At 54.1% G+C, this 26,050-nt stretch overlaps 1 protein-coding gene across 7 annotated transcripts in view; it reads left to right on the top strand.

Annotated features, from left to right (window-relative positions):
• Positions 1-24,744, top strand: part of SAMD4A (sterile alpha motif domain containing 4A) — a 103,440-nt gene extending 78,696 nt beyond the window's left edge. For 2 of the 7 annotated variants that reach the window (XM_074583511.1, XM_074583512.1), the window contains exons 4-13: positions 3,459-3,722; positions 9,665-9,774; positions 10,404-10,490; positions 13,158-13,452; positions 15,228-15,313; positions 17,553-17,671; positions 19,860-20,061; positions 20,360-20,486; positions 22,224-22,307; positions 24,510-24,744. In XM_074583511.1, the coding sequence (XP_074439612.1) occupies positions 3,459-3,722; positions 9,665-9,774; positions 10,404-10,490; positions 13,158-13,452; positions 15,228-15,313; positions 17,553-17,671; positions 19,860-20,061; positions 20,360-20,486; positions 22,224-22,307; positions 24,510-24,538 (1,403 nt within the window). In that variant the 3' untranslated portion in view covers positions 24,539-24,744. Of the gene's footprint in view, positions 1-3,458; positions 3,723-9,664; positions 9,775-10,403; positions 10,491-13,157; positions 13,453-15,227; positions 15,314-17,552; positions 17,672-19,859; positions 20,062-20,359; positions 20,487-22,223; positions 23,537-24,509 lie in introns of those variants that run through there. The other 5 variants (XM_074583514.1, XM_074583515.1, XR_012586581.1 and 2 more) reach the window with 4 other exon arrangements.
• The last annotated feature ends 1,306 nt before the right edge of the window (positions 24,745-26,050 follow it).

Genomic DNA, 26,050 nt, shown 5'->3' with positions numbered 1-26,050 from the left:
TTAGGGGACATAGAATTAAGATGGAAGAGCTGCAGCAGTTTGCAAGGGTATTGCCACTCGGGAAGGAATTTGGCCTGGACTTGAGCCAAAAACAGCCTCTTGTTTGCAAGGTTTTGGTGGGGAGAGGATGGTTTAAATGCTGCAGGGCGCCAGCTGCTGCAGGAGGGAGCACTAACAGAGCGTTCCCCTGCATCTCTCATTCACCCAAAGGGCACAAATATTTCCTAAACCAGAGTTTTTCCTACAGCAAATTCGGGGTGGCTTCTATCCCCCCCGGCCGTGCGACCGCAGCCGGGGGCAGCAGGCACAGAAGGGGCTCTGGGCGGTTTCGCTGTGATGCTCAGCCCCGGTGATGCATTTCAATGGATTTATCAGGTTTTTTCCCCTGTATTTCCCCCCATATTTTATTCTTTTTTAACGCTAAATATTTATTTCTTCGGGGAGAAGCAGCCCCCGTTAACGGTGCTGCTTTTGGGGTACAATTGCAAGCCAAGAGCTGAAACAGCTTGTCCAAGACCTCCTTAAATCCATTTATTTCCCCATTGGGATGCATCACAACTTTAGGAAACATAACACTGCCCTGAAAACAATCCCGGGTCCTCATTGACATCCTTTTGTGCCAGGAGAGTTCTGGAAAATGTTTCTACGGGTATTTAATGGGAAGGGAACAAATTCTTCACCATAAGCCATCCCCTTGCTGGTGTTAGTGTTACGTGCTGGCAGAAGACGACGCTTTCAAAAATAGGAACAATTTAGATATTGCACGAATCTGCAGGTTTTTGGCCTCATCCCTCGGCTTGCATGTGGCACCAGCTGCTTTTTACAGGTGCTTAATAAATGCAAACGAGCTCTCTGGTGTTTTTCCTCTCCCCTCCTTTTATAACCCCGCTACTTGCTCATTTTCATTCCACTTCTGGTCAGCAGACAGGGCTTTGATGGCGGGTTTTCCCCCGGGCTTGAGCCAGGAATTAAACCCGGCTTAACTTTTACAGCACAGTACACTTGGCTGGGGGTTTTCCACCAAGACTCGTGGATATTAGGCAATAACCCGTGGAGGAGGCAGGAGTGGTTTTGGTGAACTACCTGTGGAAAAAAAGGGGCTCGGGGAGATTCAGTGCTTTGGTGCTTTAGGAGGAAAAGCAGCGAGAATGATAAATTCCCCCCCAGGTTTTGTCCAGAGTGAAGAAATTTGATTTTGAAAGAAGAATTGAAAAGTTTTTTGCTTCGGTTTCGTATGGGCTGAAAAGTCATTTTAACCCCTCAAATTTCCCTGGAGCAGAAAATCTGCTTTTCGTTTCGTCTCCCCCGCAATGAAGCTTCCAGCCGCTCATTTTGAGAAGTTGGTGTATTTTTTGCAGAACTTGCTCTCATCTCTAGAAATAAGTCCCTGTTAAGAGAGCGGTGCGGATGTTTGGTTAGCTGTCACGATGTGAACCCCACGCCTGTACCCAGGGGCACATGGAAAACAGCATTGGCTTGGGATCGCTGCAAACCAGGCAGGACCTTCCCAGAGCGCTGGATCCAGCTCTTGTCCCGGTTATCCCAGCGGGCAATGAGACGCGGCTCGGCTGAGGAACAGCTAAATCCCGAGATTTTTTTTGGTCTCACATAGCAGGGAACAGCCCCCATGAAGCTTGACTAATTTTCCTTGAGAGTAACTGCAATAAAGCATTAACCAAGTGTTTTACATCCTAAATGCATACATTAAAATGCATTAACTGTGTTTATGGTTTAACCAGCAGTTTAGTGAGTTTGTGAGTGATGGAATTTGAATTTTGTTAAGCAAACAGACCAATCTTCTCATATTTTTCATTACAGGCAACAAAGATAGTTCATCCATACCTGTCTTTTCCTCTAAATACCATATATTACCCCCGCTGACCAACAGACCTGAGAAAAGGATATCTAAATCTGTAAGGGGATAACTAATAATGAACGAGATGGTATGGAAGAAGAGCAGTGGAAAATGGAGACCATTCAGTAAAGATTTAAAAATCTATTCAAATTGCAACACTTCAACCAGAAAGTGTCAGAAAATCTATGATTTGGGGTTTTTTAATACTTTAGCCTACCTAAGACATATTCCTGTACTTGACTGAGAGGCAATTAAATACCTGCCCATTGTAAAGCCTTTCTGGAGAAATAACTCCAAATCGCAGGAGCTGGTGCATCGCTCTTTCCCGGGCGGTGTTAAAGTTACTGGTTAAAAACAAATCGCTCTTGGTGGTATCAAAATTTCAGCCAGGAAATACAAACCCCTATGCAACTGGGAAGGAAAAACAAATCCAAAGCTTTCCAAAGACCATTTTTTTTTGCGGGGATCCGGCCTCACCTCTTTGTCATGGGAATATTTTCACCGTTGCTTTCGTTGGTTGCTTTTGCGGAAGGTTGAGTGTCACGGGCATGGAAGCCCACCTGATGGGTGGCTGAGCTGGGATGCTCTCGTCACTGGTGATAGCTCGGACTAAGTGCAAGATCTTAGTAGGACACAACAAGGCTCAGACGTTTCCATGGATGATAAGTAGCCCCGTGATGGCGTTAGGCAGATGTGTCAATGCTCGTGCTTTGGGGCGTAAGCCAAATCCTAACTTGGCTTATGATAGGACGAGGGGCAATGGTTTAAACTAGAGCAGGACAGGTTTAGATTAGACATTAGGAAGAAGTTCTTTACGCTGAAGGTGGTGAGATACTGGCCCCAGGTTGCCCAGAGAGGTGGTGGAGGCCCCATCCCTGGAGACGTTCAAGGCCAGGCTTGATGAGGCTCTGAGCAACCTGATCTAGTTGTAGATGTCCCTGCTCACTGCAGGGGGGTTGGACTCGATGGCCTTTAGAGGTCCCTTCCCACCCAACACATTCTATGATTCTAACCCAAAGGGAGAGACAGAGAACCTTTCCCTGGGTCTATGTGAGGATGTTCCCACCCTGGGGATTTTTATGCTTTTCCTAGAAAGATAGGGGTCCAGATGATTTTAGCGGGGTGAATTTCACGGCCTCAGTGTAGTCGCTTGAAGATTCCCATTACGCCTGCAGTGGCAGCTGTGCTGTCCCTGCAGGGGCTCCAGGGTTGGCGAGCGGCAGCAGACGAGCACCCAGCACAGTCCCACGCTCAGGTTTGCTACGTCAAAACCTCCAGAGCTGCTCAATTTTTTTTTTTTTTTCCCCTAAAGATGCAATCCACTCCACGCCTTTCCTTAAGCAACCCGAGGTAGCTCGTGTAACCCCATCTCCCTGCGAGTTCTCCCAGCCCCTTTGCTTCCCGGGAGGCGAAGCGCAGAGCTCAGGGTAGGGTTCAGGTAGCCGCGGGCACCATGAAGCCATGAGCGAGGCACCCTGGCCAACCACCACCCATTTTATGATTTCATTGAATTATTTTTCTTTTTTTCGGGGGACTCTGCTGCATCCTGGGCCGCGAGGGGGGAATAACCTCTCTGATTTTATTTTTTTTTTTTTTTTTTCAGTTCTCTCAGGCCAGACACACCACAGCCCTTTGAAACGCTCTGTGTCCCTTACCCCACCCATGAATGTGCCAAACCAACCTCTAGGACATGGATGGATGTCTCATGAGGACTTACGAGCTAGAGGACCCCAGTGCATCCCTTCCGATCATGCCCCCCTGTCTCCACAAAGCAGTGTAGCCTCTTCGGGAAGTGGTGGGAGTGAACATTTAGAAGATCAGCCTTCCGCTCGTAACACATTCCAGGAGGAAGGGAGTGGGATGAAAGGTGAGTGAAAAACCAGACGCCTTCCCCCCACCCCCCCACCAAGTCCCCGTCCCCGTCCCAGCACCCAGAGGCAGGAGGGGAAAAGCCGTTTTCCTGGCAGCGCCGGGCTCGGTTGGCGGTTTTGGGGCCAGAATCATCGTAACCAAATGGGGCCATGCGGCGTTTCTTCCCAGCTTAAGGAATTTAGCTTTAGTGGAATGAGTTAGATTCTCTTTTAAGCAGCAGTCGGTCCTGATCTGATGTCTTACAGTTGGGTGCTGGTGGGCTGGTTTTGCCCCCAAAATCCTGCAAGCTACCAGCTTTCCAAAAAGCTGGATTTTTTTCCACAGCCTGTGGCTTTTGGCTGTGAGTTGTGCTCTTTTCTCTTTTTTTTTTTTTTTTTTTTTAATTACGGTGAAAAATAGCTTGGCAGAGGTGTAGCAAGCCACATGCACTTTACCATTGCGGTGTTTGATACCCATCAAATTTCTGGGGGGAGTTTTGGCTTAGGATGCTTCTTTGCAGTGAATTTATCCCAAGTGTTTCAGCTGTTTCCCATTACACGTGCATTTCAGAGAGATTTTAGCAATAAATATACGCGATCCTGTTGGTAAACAAGGCAGAAACGAAACCCTATTGCTGCAGTCAAAGATGGGGAGCAAACTTCAGGCTGTAGAGGAATAAATAGATGAAAACTGGGCAAACGCATGGGCCATGTATTCCTATGAACAAACAAAATGACTGAAAATGAACCCGCAGCTGTCAGAGACTGACTTAAACAACGGCAATTTTCATTAATGCAAAGCAACTTTAGACTGATGATGTATCAGAACAAGGAAATAATAGTACTTGTTAAGTAATCACAAGGTCTGATTTTATTCTAATGACAGACAAATCTAGATAGGTGTAAACCTCTGTAATGTGGAACTGCGTTTGACTTGGCACTGTACGACTTTGACGCGCATGGAATAAATGCATGGAAGAAAACCCCTCGCGGTTCCCCCGTGAGAGGGATGCTCGGGGCTCAGCCCTCCCTCTGGCTGGGCTTTGCGCCGTAGCGTTGGCTCTGGGGTGGGGGCCACGGGCTGCAGAAGTGACAGGAGAATTTTCTGAGCGTGACGGCCTCGCAGAGACAGGCTTTGCTTTTCAGGTTCTCTGCTTGCTAACGAACACCTACTGAGGTAGCTCAGCCAGGGAGTGTTTCGTCTCCGGCAGTGCTGCAGGCTCTGTGACCTTATGGGGGACCTGCAGGCTGGCTTGGAAGGGTCACCATGAGCATGGTGAAGACTAAGCTGTGACCAGCGTGACGGGTCCTCAAGGTTTTCCATGCCTGGGGCCGGATCCTGCAGTCTGTCAGATGAAGGAGACCAATCTCGGGAGCTGGTGGGGTCTATGTAACGTTACGTTTCTCCGGGTTTCTGCTGATGGAGCTGGGGAGGAGACGCGGGGAGCTCGGCTCCCTGTGATCCACAGCTGCAGCTCCGGGACCTGCGTGGGTAGAAACTTTCCAGGGCGATGCAGTCAATCTGTACAGCCAAATCTGCAAAACCCAAAGGCGCTATTGCCCAGGCAGTCCGCGAGCAACGATCAATTAAATAAACGTGGATGAAGACAGCCTGTTGCTGCTGCATGTGGCCCCCCCGGGGGAGATGGCTGTCCTGCCTCAGGCCAGCCCTTCCTGAGCATTCTCCTTCTCCGGGGGAAGGTCTACAAACATCTAAACCTGATTCCCCCCATTGCTTCATCAGCCAAATTGTTTTTGTCCCGCTGTCCGAGACCGTGCGAAACAGATGCCTACATCCTCTGGTGTCTACGAGTGTCGTGTCCTCCCCACTCCACGGTATTTTCTTCAGGCTGAATCAGTCCGGCTTCTTCCCAGATGGAGTTTTCTAAACCTGGGGTTGTTCTTACTTCTCTCCACTGTTTTTTTTCCAGAAAGTCTCTATTTTATTGAAGGTGTCTTGCCCAAAACTGGGCTCGGGAGCAGAGCAGAGACCAGGTTGCCATACAGACAGTGTTCCTGTGGGTGTGTAGCTCATCGTCCTCAAATAACACACCACCGCGGGCTGCGTGTGACCCATTGTATCCCCACAGCATTCCTGCAAAATAAAAAGTACTGCCCGTTCCCTGCCCTCGGTTCGTGCTGTTTCTTGTTCCTACAGAAACGCACAACTTAGTGCATTTTTATTGGGTTGCATCTTATTTCATCCAGACCGGTTGCTCCGTTTGCCAAGTCCCTTCTCTGAATTGCAGCCACGTTTCCCCGACCGCCCGCGGGCTCTTGTGGCTTGGTGTCACCCGTGCCTTTGGTCACCTTGCTTCTTCTTGACCACCCTCCGGGGCATCCAGGAGGGTAGAGGGGAAACCAGACCCACGCCAGACCCCCATCCAACATGTCTTAACAGCTCATCTCCCCTGATGTCACCCGTTTCTCTCCTTTCTATCCATCTTTGTGCCCTAATGCCACCTGTTTCTCTCCTTTCCATCTTCATGCTGAAGGAAAAGTGACCTTTGGCTTTTTCCCAGCCCCTGGTTTCTTCAGGGGGAGACGCAGGCATTTTGTTCCCTGCAGAACCTGTCCGTCTGTCCATCCGTCCCTTCCCAGGGTAGAGCTTGGGGCACACCAGGAAGCGGGGAGGTGAGTAGAGCTGGGGGTTTCTGCTGCGAGTATGTCCGTGGCTTAGCATCTTAGCATGGTGTGCCATAAGGGCACTTCTGAAGACGTCCTGTGTATACGTTGGCCTGTGTGTATATATATATATATATCTATATATATGGCAGGGTGGATTGTTTTCCTTCTAAATTTCTTCTAGATTTCCCTGCCAGCACCCAGATATACATGTGCCGGCTGAACTCCGGTGCTTAGTGCCTACAGGGGACACTGGAGACGAGCAGCATGAAAGTCCTCGCTTTGCTGCTCACATCAGACGCAGCGTTTGTGACAGCTGTGCCATGACTTTGCAATTAGCTCCTGGTAATTGGTGATTAAAGAGTCGCTCTGCGGGTGGGCAGCTCGCTGTTCCATGGAGATCATTAGGAAGTTTGACTTTCCAAGGACCATGAAAATGTCCTTAGATGACCTCGCAGCTCCTGGTTGCCTCTTACCTGTGGGAAGGGGGAGAGCCCCACCACCCTCCCTCTGTGCTGGGGTGGCTCCTTCTCCCCAGCCCACTCCTGGGATTGCCATCCCCACTGGCAAGGGGGCTCTGGGACCGTTGTAGCTCCCCAAAATTAGGAGGTGGTCCAGGGAGGTTGATGCAAAGGGAGAGAAGAGCTCCTCCTGCACTCTGACCCTCTGCAAAGGTTGCATATGATCTGGATTTGCCCAGAGAAGCTGTGGCTACCCCATCCCTGGAGGTGTTCAAGGCCAGGCTGGACGGGGCTTGGAGCAACTTGGGCTGGTGGGAGGTGTCCCTGCCCGGGGCAGGGGGTAGCACTGGGTGATCTTTAAGGTCCCTTCCAACTCAAACCAGTCCATGATTCTATGAAAGTGGGTTTTCTACAAGATTTAACGTCTGTGCAACAGTGCACTTCTGTTCTGAAAGTACCTGTGTGGGCTTTGCCATCAGCATGGATGTGCACCAAAGGCAGATATCCCCAGGGGACACGGGATCAGGCAGACTTTTAACGTGTCATCGTTGAAACAGGGTAGTTTTGTGTTAAAATGAATTTGAGATTCAAGCCTGCCAGTCCCTGTGCTCCCCACCTGCGCTGGAGACAGAGGGCTTTCTGCTAACAGCTTTTAATGGGCTTTCTGCTAACTGCTTTTAATTTTTTTAACCAGATCGATTTAAGAGGCCTCTGGTAGCAGGTTTTAGGACTGTTTAGGACTGTTGCATGTCGGGACTTTCGGAAAACAGCAAAGTTCAGCCCGTCCGTGCTTGGTAACGGCTTTGCCCCCGTGTTTGGTGTGGGGTTGATCTCTTTCTGTGCAGCATTTGAGGAACTTCACTGAAACACGAATCCTGACCTGTGTCAGAGGGTGGAGAGTGTGAGCAAAAAGCAGTTTTTTGAGGCCATTTGCATCACCTCTGCTTGGATGCGAGTGGGGTTTGAGGTCAGCCCGGGCAGCAGGCAGCAGGAGACTTCTGGCAGATGTAAGAAGTGCCATGGGGGACCAGACCAATGGTCCATCTTGCCCTGGCCCCTCCAGCGATGAGCTGTTGGTTTGGGAAGAGGCCTGCAGTGATCCTTGACTTGCATCTGGCACTCAGCAGCATGGGGCTTTCTGGACTGAGACCACCCATACTGCGGGATGTCCCAACAGTGGGACTGTCCTCCTTGTATCGTCTCATCCCTTTCCGAAGCAAGTCTGGCCTCACACTTTGAGTCGAAAACAGCCTAGAAGACCTTTGAGGTTGTCCATGTTAGTGAAGATTATTGGAGGTGCCTGTGAAGGTTGTCCTCATGCTGGTGGTGAGCAGAGCACCAGCACCCACAGCAGCCCCAGCCGGGCAGCAGAAGCACATAGTGGGTAGAAATCCCTCCCGAAACCAGTGCAAGACCCCATTTCTCTTTCCTGCTTGATGGACACGTTGGGCAGAGGGACCCCATTGGGGCAGCCTCACCACCAGCCATTGCTCCTTCCCCTCGGGCGCTCCTGCACCGTCAGCCCCTACCTGCCGTGGGATGTGGGGTCCACCACCCCCCCAGCACATACCCCTTGCACCAACTCAGGAACGATCAAAGAGAGGGGAACTGTTGCTGTTAGTTTGTATTTAGCCCCAAAAGAGACATTTCCCAAGCCTCCACCTGCTCTATCCATTCAAGGTGCGGGTTTGGGGCTGAAACACTGGTTTTTCATTGTTACTGCACCTGGTGTGGGTTGAGATGGGGCTCCTGGGTGTCTCACTGGTGGGGAAGAGGACAAGAACTAATGGACAAGGGTACTGCTGAGAGCGGGGCACATGAGCTCGGTAGGCTACGGCAGAGCTGTTGTTGGGTTGTAGGTGCTAAATAAAGCAGATCCTGATTTGGCACAGCATTTGAAGCCTTTAGGATGCAAAGCAAAAGCACCGTCAGAGGCACGGTGTTGTGCTGCAGCACAGATATCTGCAGGGCCCTCACCTCCCTTGTGGGGTGTCACCACAGGCCCCCCAAACCTGCAAAACCCTGAGTGCTGAGCAGGCTGGAGCCAGGGAGGCTCATACCCCATTGCCTTCTCCGTGGAGGACACCCCGTCAGGGGGTCTGGTGGGGTTTTGCATGTTGCAGAGGAAGGATTCCCTTCCCAGGTCCCTCCCTGTGAAACCACTTTGATGTCAGGAGGATAAAAGTATTTTTGTGTACCCGTCCAGCCAGGCGCAGAGGTGCTACGCTGCAGATAATGACTGGGAAGGTAGAAGTCATTTCAGTTGGTGCATTTTGAGGCCCCAAGTCACCCTTCTGAAACAGGTTGTGGGACCATCTTTGATGGTACATCATTTTTCCATGCTCAAAAAAAAAAATAAAAATCTCTTCCTTTCCCTTAAGCAGCCATTTAAATTGAACAACATACCATCTTCCCTCATGCCATAAATCAGCGTCTGCCATCTGCAAAACAGCCATTTGCTCGTCCTAAGCTCAGCCACACTGTTGGCTTCAGCAGTTCCCACTTTCCTGGGAAAAGGCCAGCGTGGAGCTTGGTGTGCAGTGGCGTGATGCTGGCTCCCGGTGGACTAATTCCCAGTGGCTCAGCTGCAGAAACCCAACTTCTGAGGACATGTCCTCACCTGGGGGCTGGTTCCTCCTACCATCAATATGCATAGCACTATGTCCTCATGCGAGGGCTGGTTCCTCCTACCATCCCTATCCATAGCACTACATCCTCCAGAAGGTCCGGGAAGTTCAGTACGGTGTCTGAAGCACCTGTGGGAGGGTGGATGGCACCTAACCAACCTTGTGTTGCTGTTGATGCTGTTGCACATGGTCAAGCGGTGTCATGACCTCAACGGGAACTCTCATCTCCTTACCTTTGTGCTGCAGATGTCCCAGCCTGGCTGAAGAGCCTCCGGCTGCACAAGTACGCCGCCCTTTTCTCGCAGATGACGTACGAGGAGATGATGGCCCTTACCGAATGCCAACTCGAGGCACAAGTATGTCCCACATCGGTCGTGAAGGGATCAGCCATGGTCCCAACTCTTGTGCAGTCAGTAGACGAGACGCCTCCAACGCGTCTTTTTGTGTCTTCATGTGGAAGGCGTTTTGGTCGCAGGTGGTTGGGAAGCAAGCAGAGAAAGGAAAATGGGGTCTTGGGGAGTGAAAAAAAAACACATTATACTTGAAAAAGGCCTTGTCATGGGTTTCTTACTGGAGTCCCAGCATGAAAGTCTCATCACTGGGAGCTCCGCTTGGGTTTTTTTCCAGTTGGGATTACGTTCAGGAGTTTCAGGGGCACAGACCACAGTACCCAACTCCTTTAAAGTCAGTGGGACTTTGGTGGCCGATTGCCTTGTTAACCTTTGAAAATGTCCCCGCTTTCACCTTTACCTCTGTGTTATCCTGGGGATGAAGAGGGACAGTCCACACTTTGCTGGACTGGCTGGAAATCTCTATCTGCAGCAAGTCTCTAAGTGATTTTCTATGTATGTCCCCCACTAGTTCCTGCACTCAGAAATTGGATTAATTTATAGCAGCCCATTTTGTTAGGGGGAGGAAGGATTTGGGCTGACCAGGCTGTCCTGTAGAAATGTTAACACCAGGTTTTTGTGCTGTTTTTTTGCAGAACGTTACCAAAGGCGCAAGACACAAAATAGTCATCAGTATCCAAAAGCTAAAAGAAAGACAAAACCTGCTCAAATCTTTAGAAAGGGTAAGTAATCACAACCACTTGTGTATTTCCTCCTTTTCAAGAAGCCAGGAATTAATTCTGGGGTGAAGCACTCTTTGGCTGCACATTCTGTTTTGGGATCTTTTGCAGAGAAATCTGTTGCTGGCTTTGCCGCATCTGAGTGGTGTCTCGAACACTTCTGTACCAGATGCAGATTTTATCCGGGGCTATATTTTGGGTCCTAACCCGTCGCCAGCACTCCGGCAGCTGGGGTGGAAAAGCCCTGCCCAGCTCCGGGCTGCTTGGAAACACCTGAGCTCCAGGGGATGGAGGGTACCATCGCAGCGACACTGATGGGGAGGTGGTCACCCATCCGCTGAACCAGGGTGCAGGACCAGCTCTAGCAGCACCAGCTGCCATGGTCCTCTCCCGCTGGAGAACCAGATGGGCCTTTAACCCCTACTTATCCCTTGGCGACTCGTTTAACTGTCCAAACTCGATGTCACTGTCCTTCTCAAGAGACCCCTCCATGCGCAGCAGTCCTCACGGGGACCCCCGAGCCCTGCCCCTACCTCTCCATCCCCAAAACCAGATGTGATTTCTCAGTGTCCGTCAGGTCAAGGACCACCGCGCTTTTCTGGAGCATCATATGGGCAATCTGTCCCCAGATAGAAAGCCAGACACCCACCTCAGTGCCTGAACAACAGCTTGAATTTCCAAGGAGAACAACTAGAAACTTCTTTGTCCCTTCAACAAAAGCTTAAACTCTGCAAAAATGGCTGTTAGGGAAGCACCAGTGCCACAGACTGGCTGGGAGCGGCTCACTCAGCCTCTCACTATTTATTATCGCAATATTATATTATATTTAATTGCACCGTCTTCCAGCAGCAGCTTGCAGAGCCTCCCGCTAGGGGCTTTTAAATACTTACGTGGTGTGTTGCTATTTATTGGTGTTTTCGTTAGCTCACTGCTTCACTATTTATTTATAATATGGGATTGTACTCAGAGTATGGCAGGAGCTAATAAAGCCGTATTTACCTCCGTATATTAATAATAACTATTAAATCCAAGAGACAGCCCGCTGGATGGAGCTGGCTTCGGCGATATGTTTTCCAGGTGATTGCCCAGCCTCTTCCCCGGCTTCTCTGCCTGGGTTTTGAAATATGGTATTGACTGAGGGTGGCGGTGCAGGAGGGTGAGCCGGGTTCAGCTGAGACAAGCAGCCCCGCGTGCTCTAAAACAGGGGGAGAGAAGCGGCGGGGGCTGGTTTGGAGCCCTCCCGGGGCGGGGGTTGGGCTGTGGGGCTGCAACCACCTCATGCTTTGCCGGGACTCTGAGCTGCCTGTGAGCTGCTCCACTTGGGAGGGGATGTCTCTGGTTTTCCAAGCTTCCCATCCAATTTTATATATATTTTTTTAACTAAACAAGAGCGTGTTGTGTGGGACTTGATTTATGTGGGTTTTTTTTTTTTGTGGGGCAGTATCTCGCTGCTAAAGATTGCTGCTTTCTTGGAAAGAGCAGCTCCACCCCTCTCTGCCAGGTAGCAGAGCAGGATTCCCCCCCCTCCCCCGAAAATACCGTCCAGCAGAGTGACACCAGGTCTTCGAGAAAAGTGGAGCTAAGACAACCCAAGAGTGAGCTGGGGGTGCAGCAGGAATGAGGGTGAACAACCGTTTCGGGGCTTTGGCTGGCTGGCTGGCAGCCTGGGCGCCCACTTTGTGTCTCTTCCCTAGGGCTCACCCCAAAAGTTGCATCTTTCCAAGCGCCGTCCCACCGGCCAGACCCTGCAGGAGCCTGCGATGAGCTGCTCTGGTCCAGGCTACATTAAAACCAAAATGCAATTATTTCCCATCAGTGGGAGGTGGATATGACCGTGGAAAGGGAGTTCTTGATACACGCTATAACCGAGAGCAAGGCTGGGGGTGTACCCAAATCCTCTCCTCCCAGGTGGACCTCCCCTAGGATCTCCAAGCTGAATATTTTCGCTATAGGGATATAAATTCACCCGCAGCCTCGTGGTCTCCCCTTCTGCGTCTGACCGCAGCCCACCCTGATCCCCTTGAAACCTTCCCTTCCCCTCTGCATCTGCTCCCCCAGCCCATCCCAGTGTGGATGGGGATGTCCCAGCTTCGCTCCTGCAGGATGGGCTCCTGCATCCCAGCATGGTCCTGGGCTCTGCCGTGGTCCCAGGGCATAAGGATGCTCTGGCAAGCTCTTTGGGGCAGCGCGGTTAATGGGAAGCCAGGCTGGAAGGCCGTGCTGGAAACCAGAGACAAGCCCACGTTAAAAAATATAATTCCAATTAAGAAGGGCTGAAGTGTCGCAATTGTGGGATTGCTGGGGAAGGAGCAAGATGCCCGCTGGTCTGGGCATTGAAATCTCACAGGATGAGTCGCTCTCACGGGATTTGCATCTTCCTGGTGGAAATTTAGAAAGGCTGAAGCTGGGTTGTTGCTGGTTTTGGGTCCCAGCGGTTGACGGGGCACGTTTATCTCTGGGGATTCAGGTCTGAGCACATCCGTGGATGCAGTGCAGTCCCTGCAGCAGCTCCACACTCCCCTGCTCTGAGCAAAGACCTCCTGGAGCAGGAGGGAGGCTGTCGGCTTTGCTGGGGATTTTCTGTGGGGGTGACAGCAGGGGTCTGGTTCGTAGCCAATGTCCTGTTGTCCCAGCAGAGACAAACCCACTTCTCTCCACTTGAATCTGCAGGACATCCTGGAAGGTGGCAACTTGCGTGTCCCGCTGCAGGAACTACACCAAATGATCCTCACCCCCATCAAAGCCTACTCTTCCCAAAACTCCAGCACAGAGGAGCACAGCCGGGATGCAGACTCGCATCACCCCTCCTCGCTGCTCGGCTCGGACAGCCAAGGCTCTGACTGCAAGGACTCTGCGGCAGGGGGGATGCAGCAGCACCATTTGCCAGGATGCGAGGGCGAGTCGGGGGGGGCCCCTTTGCCCGAAGGTGACCTGCCCGGACAGTTCACCAGAGTGATGGGCAAAGGTGAGCGGCTGTCACTTGTTCTTGGCGTCCTCGCTAGGGAGACACCTCGCTTGGTGTCCTGCTCCGGGACAGGGTGCGTGCGGTGGCGGGCCTGGCAGCAGCCTTTCCCCACGTCCCTGCAAGCCACTGTCCTAAGGGTGATGATTTTTTGAGGCCCCGTCATGCCGTGGTAAGAGGTAAGAGTGTGAGCAGGGCGGTGGGCAGTGATTTTTGGGAGGGGCAGCAATGGGACAGGCTGCCTGCCCCAGCTCAGGGACGGATAGCATCCTCGCCCTGCCGCAGGTCAGGGACGGATAGCAGGATAGCGTCCTCTCCCTACCCCAGGTCGCGGAAGGATAGCATCCTCTCCCTGCCCCAGGTCCGGGGTGGATAGCATCCTTTCCTTGCCCCAGGTTGGTGATGGATAGCATCCTCTCCCTGCCCCAGGTTGGGGACAGATAGCATCCTTTCCCTTCCCATTCTGAGCCCTGGGAGCATCCCACTGGTCCAGAGGTGTTTTCAGCAGTATCCCTTGGACCTACTCTTCTTGTGTGTGGGTAGCGCTGGTACATGGGCTTAGTGTGGGCTGTCCTGGGTGCATATCAGCTGGGCCCAAGCCTCCCTTTAAGCCCCAATTTAGCTTCAGGACATCCAAAGTATCTTGGATGGACCACTTGGGTGCCGTCCCATGGCTGGTGCGGGGTATGGGGCTTTGCAGCAGGATAAACACACTGGGAGATGCACAGGAGCGATGCAAGGTATGAACCGACCTCCTGTGCCACAGACAAGACCCCCTGAGCGAATTTCTGTGAGCTTGGACATGTCCTGACTCCCCTTGGTGGGATCTGAGGTGTTGGAGCTGGCTGTGTGGAGGGAGATCTCGTCCACAGGGTCACACGGGAGACCAGGAACAGAAAGAAACTCATTGGGATCCCACGAGGAAATACCAGCCCTGTCCCTATCCCTATTTCAGACTTTTTTTTTGCAAAAAATAGATAATGTTTTCTATACAAAAACTTGGGGCAAAAATTTCTCCCCAGCTAATTGGCTGTAGGCACGGACAGAGGTGGGGTTTATCCCTGGAGGTGTTCAAGACCAGGCTGGACGGGGCTTGGAGCAACCTGGGCTGGTGGGAGGTGTCCCTGCCCAGGGCAGGGGGGTGGAACCAGATGATCTTTAAGGTCCCTTTTCAACCCAAACCATTCCATGATTCTGGCCCCATTTTAAACCCACTGATGAATTCAGCCCGTGACGAATGCCTCCGTCACGCATGAAGCTGTCTGTATGGCACAAGCCTTGCCAGGACGAGGTGTCCTGGACCGCAGGGCATCCCTGCCCAGGAGCTACAACAGCAGAGACTCATTTCTTTGTGAACTCTTTTCCACTTGCTTTTACAGCATTCATTCCAAAAGAGGTTAAAATCCATCGGGAAAGGTGGGAATCCGTTTGCAGCAGGCGGTAGATTTTGGGCGTGGGAGCAGGAGCTCAAGCCAGTGGTGCCTTTGGTGTATTGTAATTAGGAAAAGGGAATAATCCTGCACACCTGGTTTGCTCCGGTCTAATTGTGGTGACTCCAGTGGTGTTCTCTGGATCTACACCAGCGTAAGGGAGAACAGAATCCGGCCCTAAATATAGGACAGCGCGGCAGGAATTGGGGAAGGGTGTTTTTTCTCGCTGATGAGAAGACTCACCGGAGGGACACGGGAAATGGGACACCCACGGCATTCGTCGGATGCCTCAGGCCCCAGCTTGGTGTCCCCATGCCCATTTCTCTTCTCTTTTTTTTTTTTTTCCAGTATGCACGCAACTTTTAGTTTCCCGACCCGATGAAGAGAATATAAGTTCCTATTTACAGCTCATAGACAAATGTCTGATCCACGAGGTGAGTCGTGACGGATCATCTAGAACTGTTGTTCTCATCACTTAGAAACTGTTTCCAAAGTATCTGTTTATGTAGACCTTTTGGTTTCTAACACAAATATTTTTCGTGGGTATTAATAGTAATTCTGACAGAACAGGGCTGGAGTGGGCGGTAGCTCCAACGTGCTGCATGGAAACGTTGCTCCCCCCGCCACGCTCCCTTAATTGCCAAGACCTGGAGCTGGGAAATTCATCCGGCTTGTGATGGTCTGATCAGCAGCTGGATGCAAGAAAAAATCCCGGCATGAGTGCGCGGGTGGTTTCTATGAGACAGTCCCAGCAATCCCTTGGCGTTGCCGCCTCCCCTTTGGCAGCCCGTGGCCTTGGATTTTTGCAACGGGGGCATTTGTTTCTGCTCCCAGCGGATCAGCTTTTACCAGGTGACGGCTCGGGATCACCCAGGCTGTGCTCTGTGGGATGGATAGGATGACCATGCTTCTGCTCGCTGGCAGAGAGGGATGGCCGGCATTCCCGGCATCCTGCGGCATTTCGTACCCCTGGCAAAACAAGCTGCTTCCCAGCGCCTGCCCATATGGCTGGGATTGGGAGGAGACCGCGCGCCCTCTGTAACGTAACGGAGCTTTAAACATTTCTCAGTTATTTGTTTATAAAAAACCCCCACTGTCAAAGCACAGAAGGATCTCCTGTGGAGGGGGCTGGTGGCTGCAAACCCCAAAATGTGCTGCATGCCGCAGGGAAGACGAGAGAGGTGGCTGGTAGCCCCTTGCCTCGCAGCGGTGTCCGGTGGCCGAGCCGCTCTTGCACCAAGGTTTGATCCACGCCTCTCTGCAGGGCCAAGCACAGGGGATCCCCAATGGGGGTGAAATAGCTGAACACCGGGCAAAAATGCAAGTGCTTCGTCCTATTTTTTGAGCTCCTGGATGCCTCTGTTGGTCACGGGGTGGGGGGGAGGTCGGTGCATTCTGCTGACAGCACCTGCGGTGTCAGCCAACATTCGGCCCCCAAAATACAGGGTGGTGGCACCCACTGTTTGGATTTGCTGCAAGACAGGTTTAGAGCCGTGGATATGGTCTGCTGGGTGGTTTCCACAGGCACGGGCAGCAGAAAATAGCTGTGGGAGGGGGGAGAACGTTGTGCTCCCGCTTGCTCCCCTCTCAGAGAGCGTCGGACCCTGGAAACGGTGCCTGGACTTTCTGGACGTGGCCAAGCAGGGCATCGCTGGGAGAGCGGAGGTGTCAAGAAAAGGACGAGGATGGTGGGAGCAGATTCCCAGGGCTGGAAAGCAAAGCCAGGAGGACATGGAGCTGCAGAGGAGCTCATTTTCCAGGAGTGCCCGGGGCAGATGTGGTGACGCAGTGTCACCCCACTGGTGCCAGCCTGTGTCCCAGGGTCACCCTCTGCGTCGGCGCCGGCGTAATCAGTGCCCGGGAGAGAGCTTCTCCTCCAGAGGGTGGTTCGGAGCAATCAAGTCAGGCGCTAATTAGCCTCTAAATTGTCCTCCGGAGACCTCTGCTCCTCTCCGTCACCATCAGTGAGACGTTGGATGCCTAAAGTTAGCAGTGGCGGGCCCGCGGGTGTCCCCATAACCCACACGCCTGCCACACCGCGCCTGCAGGGTGTTTCGGGAGCAGATCTGTCCCCTGCCTGGGGGATGTGTCCCCTGCCCGGGTCGGGGACGGGGCTCACCCTGGGTGACCTCCGGTGGATGCTGTCAGGGCCAGGAAGAGAGCCGAGCTCTACCTGGCCCCGGGAAGGAGGATAGGATGCGGGATGCCGCGGAGCAGCTCTGCTTTCCGAATCCCAGCGTTTTCCAGCCCCAGCGGTGTTTTCTAGAGCCATGTCCGGGTGATAAGTGTCACCACCCCTTGGGGACCGGCCATCAAATCCCACGAGGAGCTGGAGCGGGGGGTCCGGGGGCGAGGAGGGGTGGCGGGGAAGCTTTGGGGGAGCCCTGCTGTGTCCAGAGGGGTTGGCAGCCTTGGGGACAGAGCCAGGCCATTGCTCTGGGGCGCACGGGACGCTGCCAGAGCATTTTCTCCACCTTGATATGAGTAAATCCTTGAGAGAGATCAGGGTTTCCCTCTGGACTTGCCGATGGGGCTCAGCTCACACCACCGCCTGCTCCAGCTGATTTTCTTCATGCGCACACCCACATGCGCATCCCTGCTCGCTTTGTCCAGAAAAATATTCATATGTTTCCTGTTATTTCCTTTTTTTGTTTGTTTTTGGGGGGGGGGCAGGCGTTTACAGAGATTCAGAAGAAGCGGCTGCTGTCATGGAAACAGCAGGTGCAGAAACTCTTTCGGTCTTTCCCTCGGAAATCCCTCCTGGAGCTGTCAGGCTACCGGCAGCAGAGGAGGTACGCGGGATTTCGGGAGGGGAGGGATGGATGCGGCAGCCGGGGGTTCAGCAAGAGCATCTCGAGAGGCACTGGTCTCCCAGTCGGGAGGGATGGATCCTGCCGGGTTCAGAGCCACATTTCGGGAGGGAGGAGGGTTGGAAAAGCTTCGGCAATAACACCCCAGGCGTTGGCTGGGAAAGGAAAGCAGCAGGAAGCTGGCTTGTGTCTGTGGTCGGTGCCTGCCCCACTGATTCCTGCCGCATCTCCCTAGCTCCGAACCATGGTGATGCTGGATTTTGGGTGATCCTAGAAAGAGTCGGGGTTATGGCAAGAACAGGTGGTTTTAGATCAGTTTTAACAACAGCGTCAGCCTTTTATTTCATTCTCCAAAGTCTATTTTATTGCCATCTTGTGCAAGTTCTTTTTGTTTTTCTGAGAAAGAAAGGAGATAACTGGGAGCGCTAGGACAGGCAGGATGTGAGTTTGAAAGGAACGAGCGCAGAACCGGAGTGTTCCCCAGGGGAATTAAAATGAAATATTTTGGAGTGGAAAAACGAGGGATTTCAGTGTCTGTGGCAGGATCGGAAGCCAAATAGACAAGAGCAGAGGTTTCCGATGGGCCCGTTTGCTCTGGGTCATCACTGGTGCAGAAGTTTAGCTGCACATCCAGGCTGACCCCAAACACGAAGTAGAGCTTGAAATGTTCCCAGTCCCATTCCCGGGGCCACCCAGGATGCTCTGGTGTCCTTGCTGCTTTGGGGTGGTTTGCATTTTGCGTTTCTTCTGCTACCGGGAAGCTGCGGGCAAGGAAGGAGCACGTGGCCGGTCCTGCTTTTCTTGTGGGGATTTAATGGCAAGAGCGTTTTTTGGACAAGGTTTAAAGAAACCCCGTCGTACTTCTGCGTAGTAAATTTATCCAGTTTTGGGATCCCAGCATGCTTGTGTCCTCTGAAGTACGTTTGCAGCCGCCCGCAGAAGTGGGAGGGATGAGGGCTGGGGGGAAGGTGAGCCGAAACATCTGCGAGGGTGATTAAGTGCTGGAGAAGGGCAGGGGGGACGGGGAGCGTAAGAGGAACCCTGGCTGTGGGTTTGCAGGGAGATCCTGTCCTTGGCTGTGCTTAAACCTGATAATGCCGCTGCCGTCCTGCTGCCCAGATAATCGGGCAGAGGCACCAAGCTGATGTCGCACGGCGAGGAGACTTGGCGCTGTGTGTGTTTCTGAGGATTAGCTGATTATTTTTGTGTCGTTCCTCTGGTTTTATGTGGAAAAACCCACATGGGGAGGGATGCCGGCATGTCTGACCCTCTCCGAGGAGGAGGAAAGATGGTTTCGTGTCCTGAGATTGATGTCTCAGGACTGTGTGGTCTTGGGTCCAGCTGGTTTTGCTCTGACCACGGGGAGCTGGAGGAGGGTTTGTGGTGCAGAGACGGGAGTGGGTGCAGAGCCTGTCCCCCATCTGCCTTTCACTCAGCCCTCCCTGGGAAATCTTGGACTTGTTAGGTCACCTTAACCAAGTTTTACAGAACTTGAGACGTCTCAGAGAGGACCGTTTGTAAAAATGAACCTCCTGGAAGGGGAGAAGGTCCAGCCTTTCAAGCATTCCGAGTAAAGAAAAGCCTACAGCACTGATAAACCTTTATCAGACACTAGAGAATCCACACAAGAGAGATCTCTTTTGGACACCTCAAAGGCATGGAGAGTTTAAGTCAAAACCCAAGAAATTGAGTACCACTAGCTCCAGTGCCTGGCTGGAGCACTGCATTATTTTAGCTTGCATTTAAGAACAGGCCCATTTTGGAGTAAAAATAAACTTAAAAAAAATAAAATAATGTGACTGTGAGAACTGCAGAAGGGAGGGAAGGTGACTGGCAGATGGGAAGAATGGACGGGAGGATGCCATGGGATGCCCAAACCCCCTCCTTCCCGCTGCACGTTCAGGATGGAGGCTGTCCTCGGCAGGACGGGAGGGTTGAGGCGGGAGCAGAGCTCGCGGTGAACCCGTGGCCGTGGGACAGGCGTGGGGTGGTGAGCGTCGGGCCGGGGCACGGGGTGGCGAGCATCGGTTTGGTGCTTTGCAACGACGCAGGGGCACCTTGGGGACATTTGGCTGTTGGTCTGAACGCACCAACCCAGCCGCTCGCCCCCGCAGCATCGTCCCCTTTCAAGCACCGATTTCTCACCCCTTGCCCATTTATCTCTCTGCAGCCGAGGCTTTGGCCAGTCGAACTCCTTACCGACAGCCGGATCTGCAGGGGCGGGACTGGGCCGGCGAAACCCCCGCCAGTTCCAGATCCCCTCCCGCAACCTCCCCACTGCCCGGCTGGGGCTGCTGGGCCCCAGTGGGCTGCTGGGCACCCCCCAGCGCAGTCCCGCCGCCAGCCCCGCCATCCTCAAGCAAGGCAGACAGGTTGGTTGTCGTTTGCAGCATCTCCAGCTTTTTCCATCCCTTCCCCGCAAGCTTCCTTTGCTTTTTTTCCTCTAACTTGTCCCAATGTCCCTTTTTTTCCTCCCTTTTTCAAGCAAACAAGAGCAGTTTGGGTTGCGCTCAGCTCCGGGCGGTGGGATGCAGAAGGGGGACCGGTGGGAGGGGGGCAAACTGAGAAGCGGAGCGGGGAGAGACGAACCCAAGGGGGTTCTGAATGCATGGCACAGAGGCCTCCGTTTTACATTTACTCCGCCACCCCTTTTTTCTTTGCTTCCCGCAGAACCTCTGGTTTGCCAACCCCGGGGGCAGCAACAGCATGCCCAGCCGGAGCCACAGCTCGGTGCAGAGGACACGCTCGCTGCCCGTCCACACCTCCCCGCAGACCATGCTGATGTTTCAGCAGCCAGGTAGGAAGCCGAGATTCACTTTTTCGCTTATCCACAGCCCGGCGAGACAAGGGGAGGCTGCGTGAGAGGAGCATCACCCGTGCCGGCACGGCGCGCTCCTACACGCTTGCAGCCATGCTCGCAGCGCCGGCTGTCGCAGCCCGAGCCGGGTATCTTTCACACCAGTTGGATTTACTGGGTTGATTGAAGCAGAGACATCACTGGAAAGATTTTGACCTGATAAATAACATCTTGACCCTATATATAAAGGGTGGTGTCTTACCCAGCTTCCTTCTGAGGGGCTTCGTGTCAGGCGGGGATGGCGGTCGCTCTTCCATCACGCATGGACACGGAGACACGGTGTGGAGGAACAGCCTTCGTGCACTCGAGGGACACGTTTTCACAACACCTGTGAAGGGAAATGGTGCTGCGTCGGTGCATCCTTCCCAAACACCGCCAAAATGCTCCCCTATATAGGAGCATCCTCTGATTTCAGGGAGGTTCCTGCTGAACCTGGACCCTGAACCTGGAGCATCCTTCCCATGAGGACATTCATCCCTTTTTCTCTTAAAGCATGCCTTTTCTTACCAACACACCATAACGATTTATACCGCAGGATGGGGAGCTGCATCCCCCCACCCCCCACCCCGCCCCGCCCCGCCCCGGTAAACTAAACCAAATCCATAAGCTTCTGCCATGGTTTCAGCTTGGCAGCTCCCTTCACATCACACGCCTGCAGTGTTTTAACTGTGTAATTTAGGCAGCAAGTGTCGTGTACAGGAAAAACAGCGTCTGTTCTCGGGTATTGATTAAACACCAGGACAAGGGCATATTTCTGCAGGCGCTGAAGGAGAATAAATAGGTTTCTCTTTGCGTGTTAGCCTGCGGTGAATGAGGGCATAGGAGGATTAGAGAGCAAAAGATGCAGACCGAGTTGCAAGGAAAATAAGCAATAATGCAGGGCTGGGCTCCTGAAATACTTTTCGTCGGGCTGCGGGGACCTCAACCCTCCTGGACTTCGTCCCATGTTCCTGCAAGCCGGTGGCAAGCAGGAGATGCTGGCCATGGGCAAGCAAAGCTGTAATTGCAAAGCTTTCTGCTGCGCCGAGGAGGGCATTTTGGTGCCGTATGGCTCAGACGGGGGCATTGCAGCACACCAAACTATCATCCCCCCCTTTTTTTTGTGCTCCCCCCAGCCCCGGGGACATGGCAGCGGGGCTGTGGGTGACTGAGCAGCGGCCATGGAAAAGGCGGATGGCAGCTCTGCCGGTCTGTGCTGCCATCCTACGTCTGAGCGTGAACCCTGCCTGCACGCTGCCTGCGCGGGCAGCTTGGAGGTTTTGCCCCATATCCAGGATTTTTGCAGGGCCTGAGCAAGGGGGGGAGCCCAGGGCTGCCTCCCCTCGGGGCGGGGGGTCCCGCTCTCACCCCAGCTCCCCCCCAGCATCTCTAACCGGCACCCGAACCCCTCATTTCCATCCACCCTCTTCTGCAATGCCGCTGAGTCCCCCTGGACTTACCCCTTATCGATAAAAAAACGACTATTTTTGCAAACTCCTCTTGCTGGAGGTGATTGCACCAGGAAGCAAAGCGCTGCCGGAGTCTGGCCATGCGGCCAGACCCTCCTGGGGAACTTGCGGGTGGTTTCCTACCCCAGGTGCACCCACTCCGGCGGCAGCAGAGCGGGCAGGGGGTGTGTGGCAGGCAGGGTCCCTGCCAGGTCCCCTGACCAAGGTCTCCTGTCCTTTCTCCCTGCAGAGTTCCAGGTGCCGGTGACTGAACCTGACATCAACAACAGGCTGGAGTCCCTGTGCCTCAGCATGACAGAGCACGCGCTCAGCGGTGAGCACTCCCTCCTCCTCGGGCTCTTCCAGCACGTCCACACCGCCTCCACCGAGCCCCCCGGCACCTGCCCCTGCCCTGTGCCCCCAAAAAGCTGGGACAGGCTGTGGCTGTGAGCAGGAGGGATGGCGGCGGGGCTGGATGCGGGGATGCTCCTGAGGATGCTCCCAGGGATGCTCCCAGGGATACTTCTGGCGATGCTCATGGGGATGCTCCCAGAGATGCTCCTGGGGATGCTCCCAGGGGAGGTCGGATGGGGACATTGGCTTCTCTCGGCGAGGTAGCCGGGGCAGAGGGGTAAAACCGAACGCAGGGATCGCACCCAGCGCTAGTGGAGTCCATGCTTATTAGCCACTAGTTAGCTCGCTAATAATATTTAGTATTGGCTCGCTAGTCTGTTATTAGTTCTCGATAAAGCCCTTGCCACCGGAGTGCACGAATGGTTCACAGGCTTTGGAGTATTTTACCCTTCTGCCACCGGTGTCCCTCGTTTGGCTGAGGGATGCGGGATGTGAAAACCCTGCCGCGGGCTGCCTGGCGCTGTGCCGGGCGCTGTGCTGGCAGCGTTGGTTGTCAGCCGGTGGTTATGCCGGTGGTTATCAGCCCGGGCAGGTGATAATGGGCATTGGGAGGGAGGAGGACCAGGCGGAAAAAACAGGCAGGAAAAATGGAAAAGGCAGCGGCAGCGTGATGGAGAGCCCGGCGCAGCAAAAAGCACCAGCACCAGAAGCGCACAGAGCCCCTCGCCGATGTGCCGGACCCCCAGGCACGAAGGATGACCCCCCAGCGATGGGACGAGCACGGCCGCTGGCATCACCCAGACCGTCCCAAATGACCAGCTCGGGTCTCGCCCGCGGCAATCCCTGGACTGCATCGGACCGTTGAGGACGGGAGCCTTCGGGGAGGATGAATGCCACCGGGCTCCCTGTGGTGACGCGACAGGCCGTCCTGGGGAGAGGGACACGAGAGCAAGGACTGTAAGAGGCAGCAGGGCCCTGGCAGTGCCACGGCAGCATCCCCGGACGGGAAAACAAGGACACTTCTGTCACCCGAAGCCTTTCTCCGGCGTGTGCCCAGGCGAGGCTTAGCTGTCTTGTTCCTCTGCAGGGTACTGTTCCTCCGAGTTACTTTTTCCAGGTCGCATACCCCGAGCCTCTCGAAACCGGTCATGCTATAAATAGCTCTTAAAAAAAAAATAATAAACCTTCGGGGGAGAAAAAAAAAAATAATATGGCGTAACAAACCTGTTTGTTTTTAGTCTTAAGGAGGGAGGCGGCCGTGATGCCCCGGGTAGTGTAACGGGGAGCGCTCTGTTCGGGGGCTGCCCCAGGAGCTGCGCCCCCACCCCAGCCCCGCTGCTCTCCATCCCGGGGATGGGGGTTTAGGATGGGGGACGGGGACGGGGTGGTTGGGGACGGAGGGTTGGAAATGCTGTTGGGTGTTGATTTCTGGCCCCATAAGAGCTGCTGGCGCCTGGGAGGGGTAGAGGAGAGGGGGCTGCTGGCGGTGGGGTCATTTGTGTGGCTTTGGGCTGGGTCATGGACCACCCCCCCCCCGCTTTGGGGCTGGGGCTGGATGCGTCCCCGCCATCATGGGACGCTGGGGACCAGGGCTCTGGGGAGACAGAAATGCCCCTGGGGTGCTTTTTCCTGATATGGTCCTCAGATGGAGGAAAATTTTGCATCCTCTGCAGTGTGGGCGTTGCAGGGCTGGGTCAGCTTGGGGCGGGGGCAAGGCAACCCCCCCGCCAGCTCCATCCCCATCCCCCTGCTCCTGGGCAGTGGGTCACGAACTGTAGGGGGGTCCCGGACTCGCACCCACCTCGTGGCGAGTCCCAGCTGCCCAGAAACCCTGGGAAAGGTGCCGTGGGGACATGGCAGAGGGTCCGGACCAGTGTTGGGACAGCAGCTTGGGGGGGCTGCCATGGCATGGCGGGGCGGGGGGGGTGGACGTTGAACGGGGGCACCGGCAGAGTGCTGACACCCCAAAACCCTTCTGCACCCCCTTGGGGAGATGGGGAGGGTGGGGATGGCCCCGTGGTGCCACCTCGCCGCAGGGGCAGTGGGATGGGGATGCTCTGGGGGTCCATCCCCGCCTGGCTGGGGGGGAGGGGGGGGGGCCCATTCTGGGGGGGGCGGTACCGGTGCAAGGTGAGCTGCTGTTGGCCGGGGCTGCTCCTAACTTCTCCCTTCCCGCTTGCAGATGGCGTCGACCGAACCTCCACGATCTAGAAGGCGTCGCGACGGGGACGCTGGCCGGGAGAACAACTGCTGCGGGTCCAGCGGCGAGGTCGGGGCTTGCAGGGAGCCCCAGCGATAGCTTGCATCCTTTCTCCTCCCTCTCCTCCTCTCCTCTCCTCTTTCTCTCTCTCTCTCTCTCCTGTTTTAATTTTGTGAATGTGTAGATTGTCCTTGTGAACATATCATTAGACTTGGAATTTGTGTTGTCATTTATTACATCCATGCTAGGGGGTGGGGGCGGGGGTGGGGGACACGAACAACAAAAACGGCAAAAAAAAACCTCAATGGCGATGATGAAAAAGCATGGGGAGGGTAAGGGGGGGAAACGCAGCAGGAGAGTGCTGACAACGGAGGGTTCACCACGGGCAAACCCTGTTTCTGGACGAGGATACGAATGAATATCGAATATCACGCAGGGGTGTGTGACCAAAAACCCTTTTGGGGAGGATTTGCCTGTTGTGCCGGGGGCTTCGGGGCCAGTGGTCCCGTCCTTTGAGTTTCCCTGCATTCAGGCACGGACTGGCCCGGAGAGCCCAGATTTTTTTTTTAAAAAAACAAAACAAAACAAAGAAACAACATAAAATAACCCCAAAATTTCCTTTTCAGTTTAGCCCAGAGCATCCGCAGTTTCGAGGCAGCGTTGTGCACAGGGCGGCAGAGGCGGAGGGTCGGTGGGTGTGCCCCCCCACACTCCATCCCTGTCCCCGTGCCCCCGGTGTGGGTCGGGGTGCGGGGACGTGGCGGGGGGAGCATCTCGCCCAGCGGAGGGTTCTGGGGGATGTTGTTGAAGGGGGGAGATGCTGGGTGAGTGTCCGTGTCTCTTGCCTGCGCGGGTACCAGGGAGATGCTGCATCCTGGCTTTACACATCTCCCCCACTTGCCAGCACCCAGCGATGAGGGGCTTTTCCGGCCCCCGGGGCAGGGGGGGCAACGAGGGATGAAGGAGGCCTGGGAGCACGCGTACGGTTTAATTTAGCCAAACAAAACCCAAAGGACACCAAAATGCAGATCCACAATCCCATTTTTCTTGGCATTAATCGTGTGCTGGGGAGAGGACGTGGAGGGTGGTGGCTTGGCTGCCCCCTCGCCTGATGTTGTGCTGCTTTTTTTTATTATTACGGGGAGATAAATTTGGTCCAAGGGCATTAAAGAGGCAAAACCGACCCGGCGCTGCTCAAGCCTGGGCTCAAAGAAAGAGCGGGCCCAGGAAAGCCATTGGCGCCCGTAGTGATGCTCGGTGTAGCGATGGCTTCGTTGCTCCGAGTCCTCTCTGGTGGATGTGGTGAAGGACTAATAATAATAAATTTAAATTATTCCCCAAATGGGCTCGGCCGCGAGCACCCATGGGCAGCAGCAGCACGTGCTGGGACCGGCCAGAGCGGGGCTGGGGATAAGGGGGGAACCGGAACATCGGCTTCGGAGGGGGGAGATGTGTGAATCCACTTGCCATGCAGCATTTTAAAGTTGTGGTTTTCTTTTTTAAAAAAACCACAAATGGCAAAG

This window comes from Larus michahellis, chromosome 4, assembly GCF_964199755.1.
Source record: "Larus michahellis chromosome 4, bLarMic1.1, whole genome shotgun sequence".
NCBI lineage: Eukaryota > Metazoa > Chordata > Aves > Charadriiformes > Laridae > Larus > Larus michahellis.
Note: the sequence above shows the minus strand (reverse complement) of the source record. Positions and strands in the feature narration are given on the sequence as shown.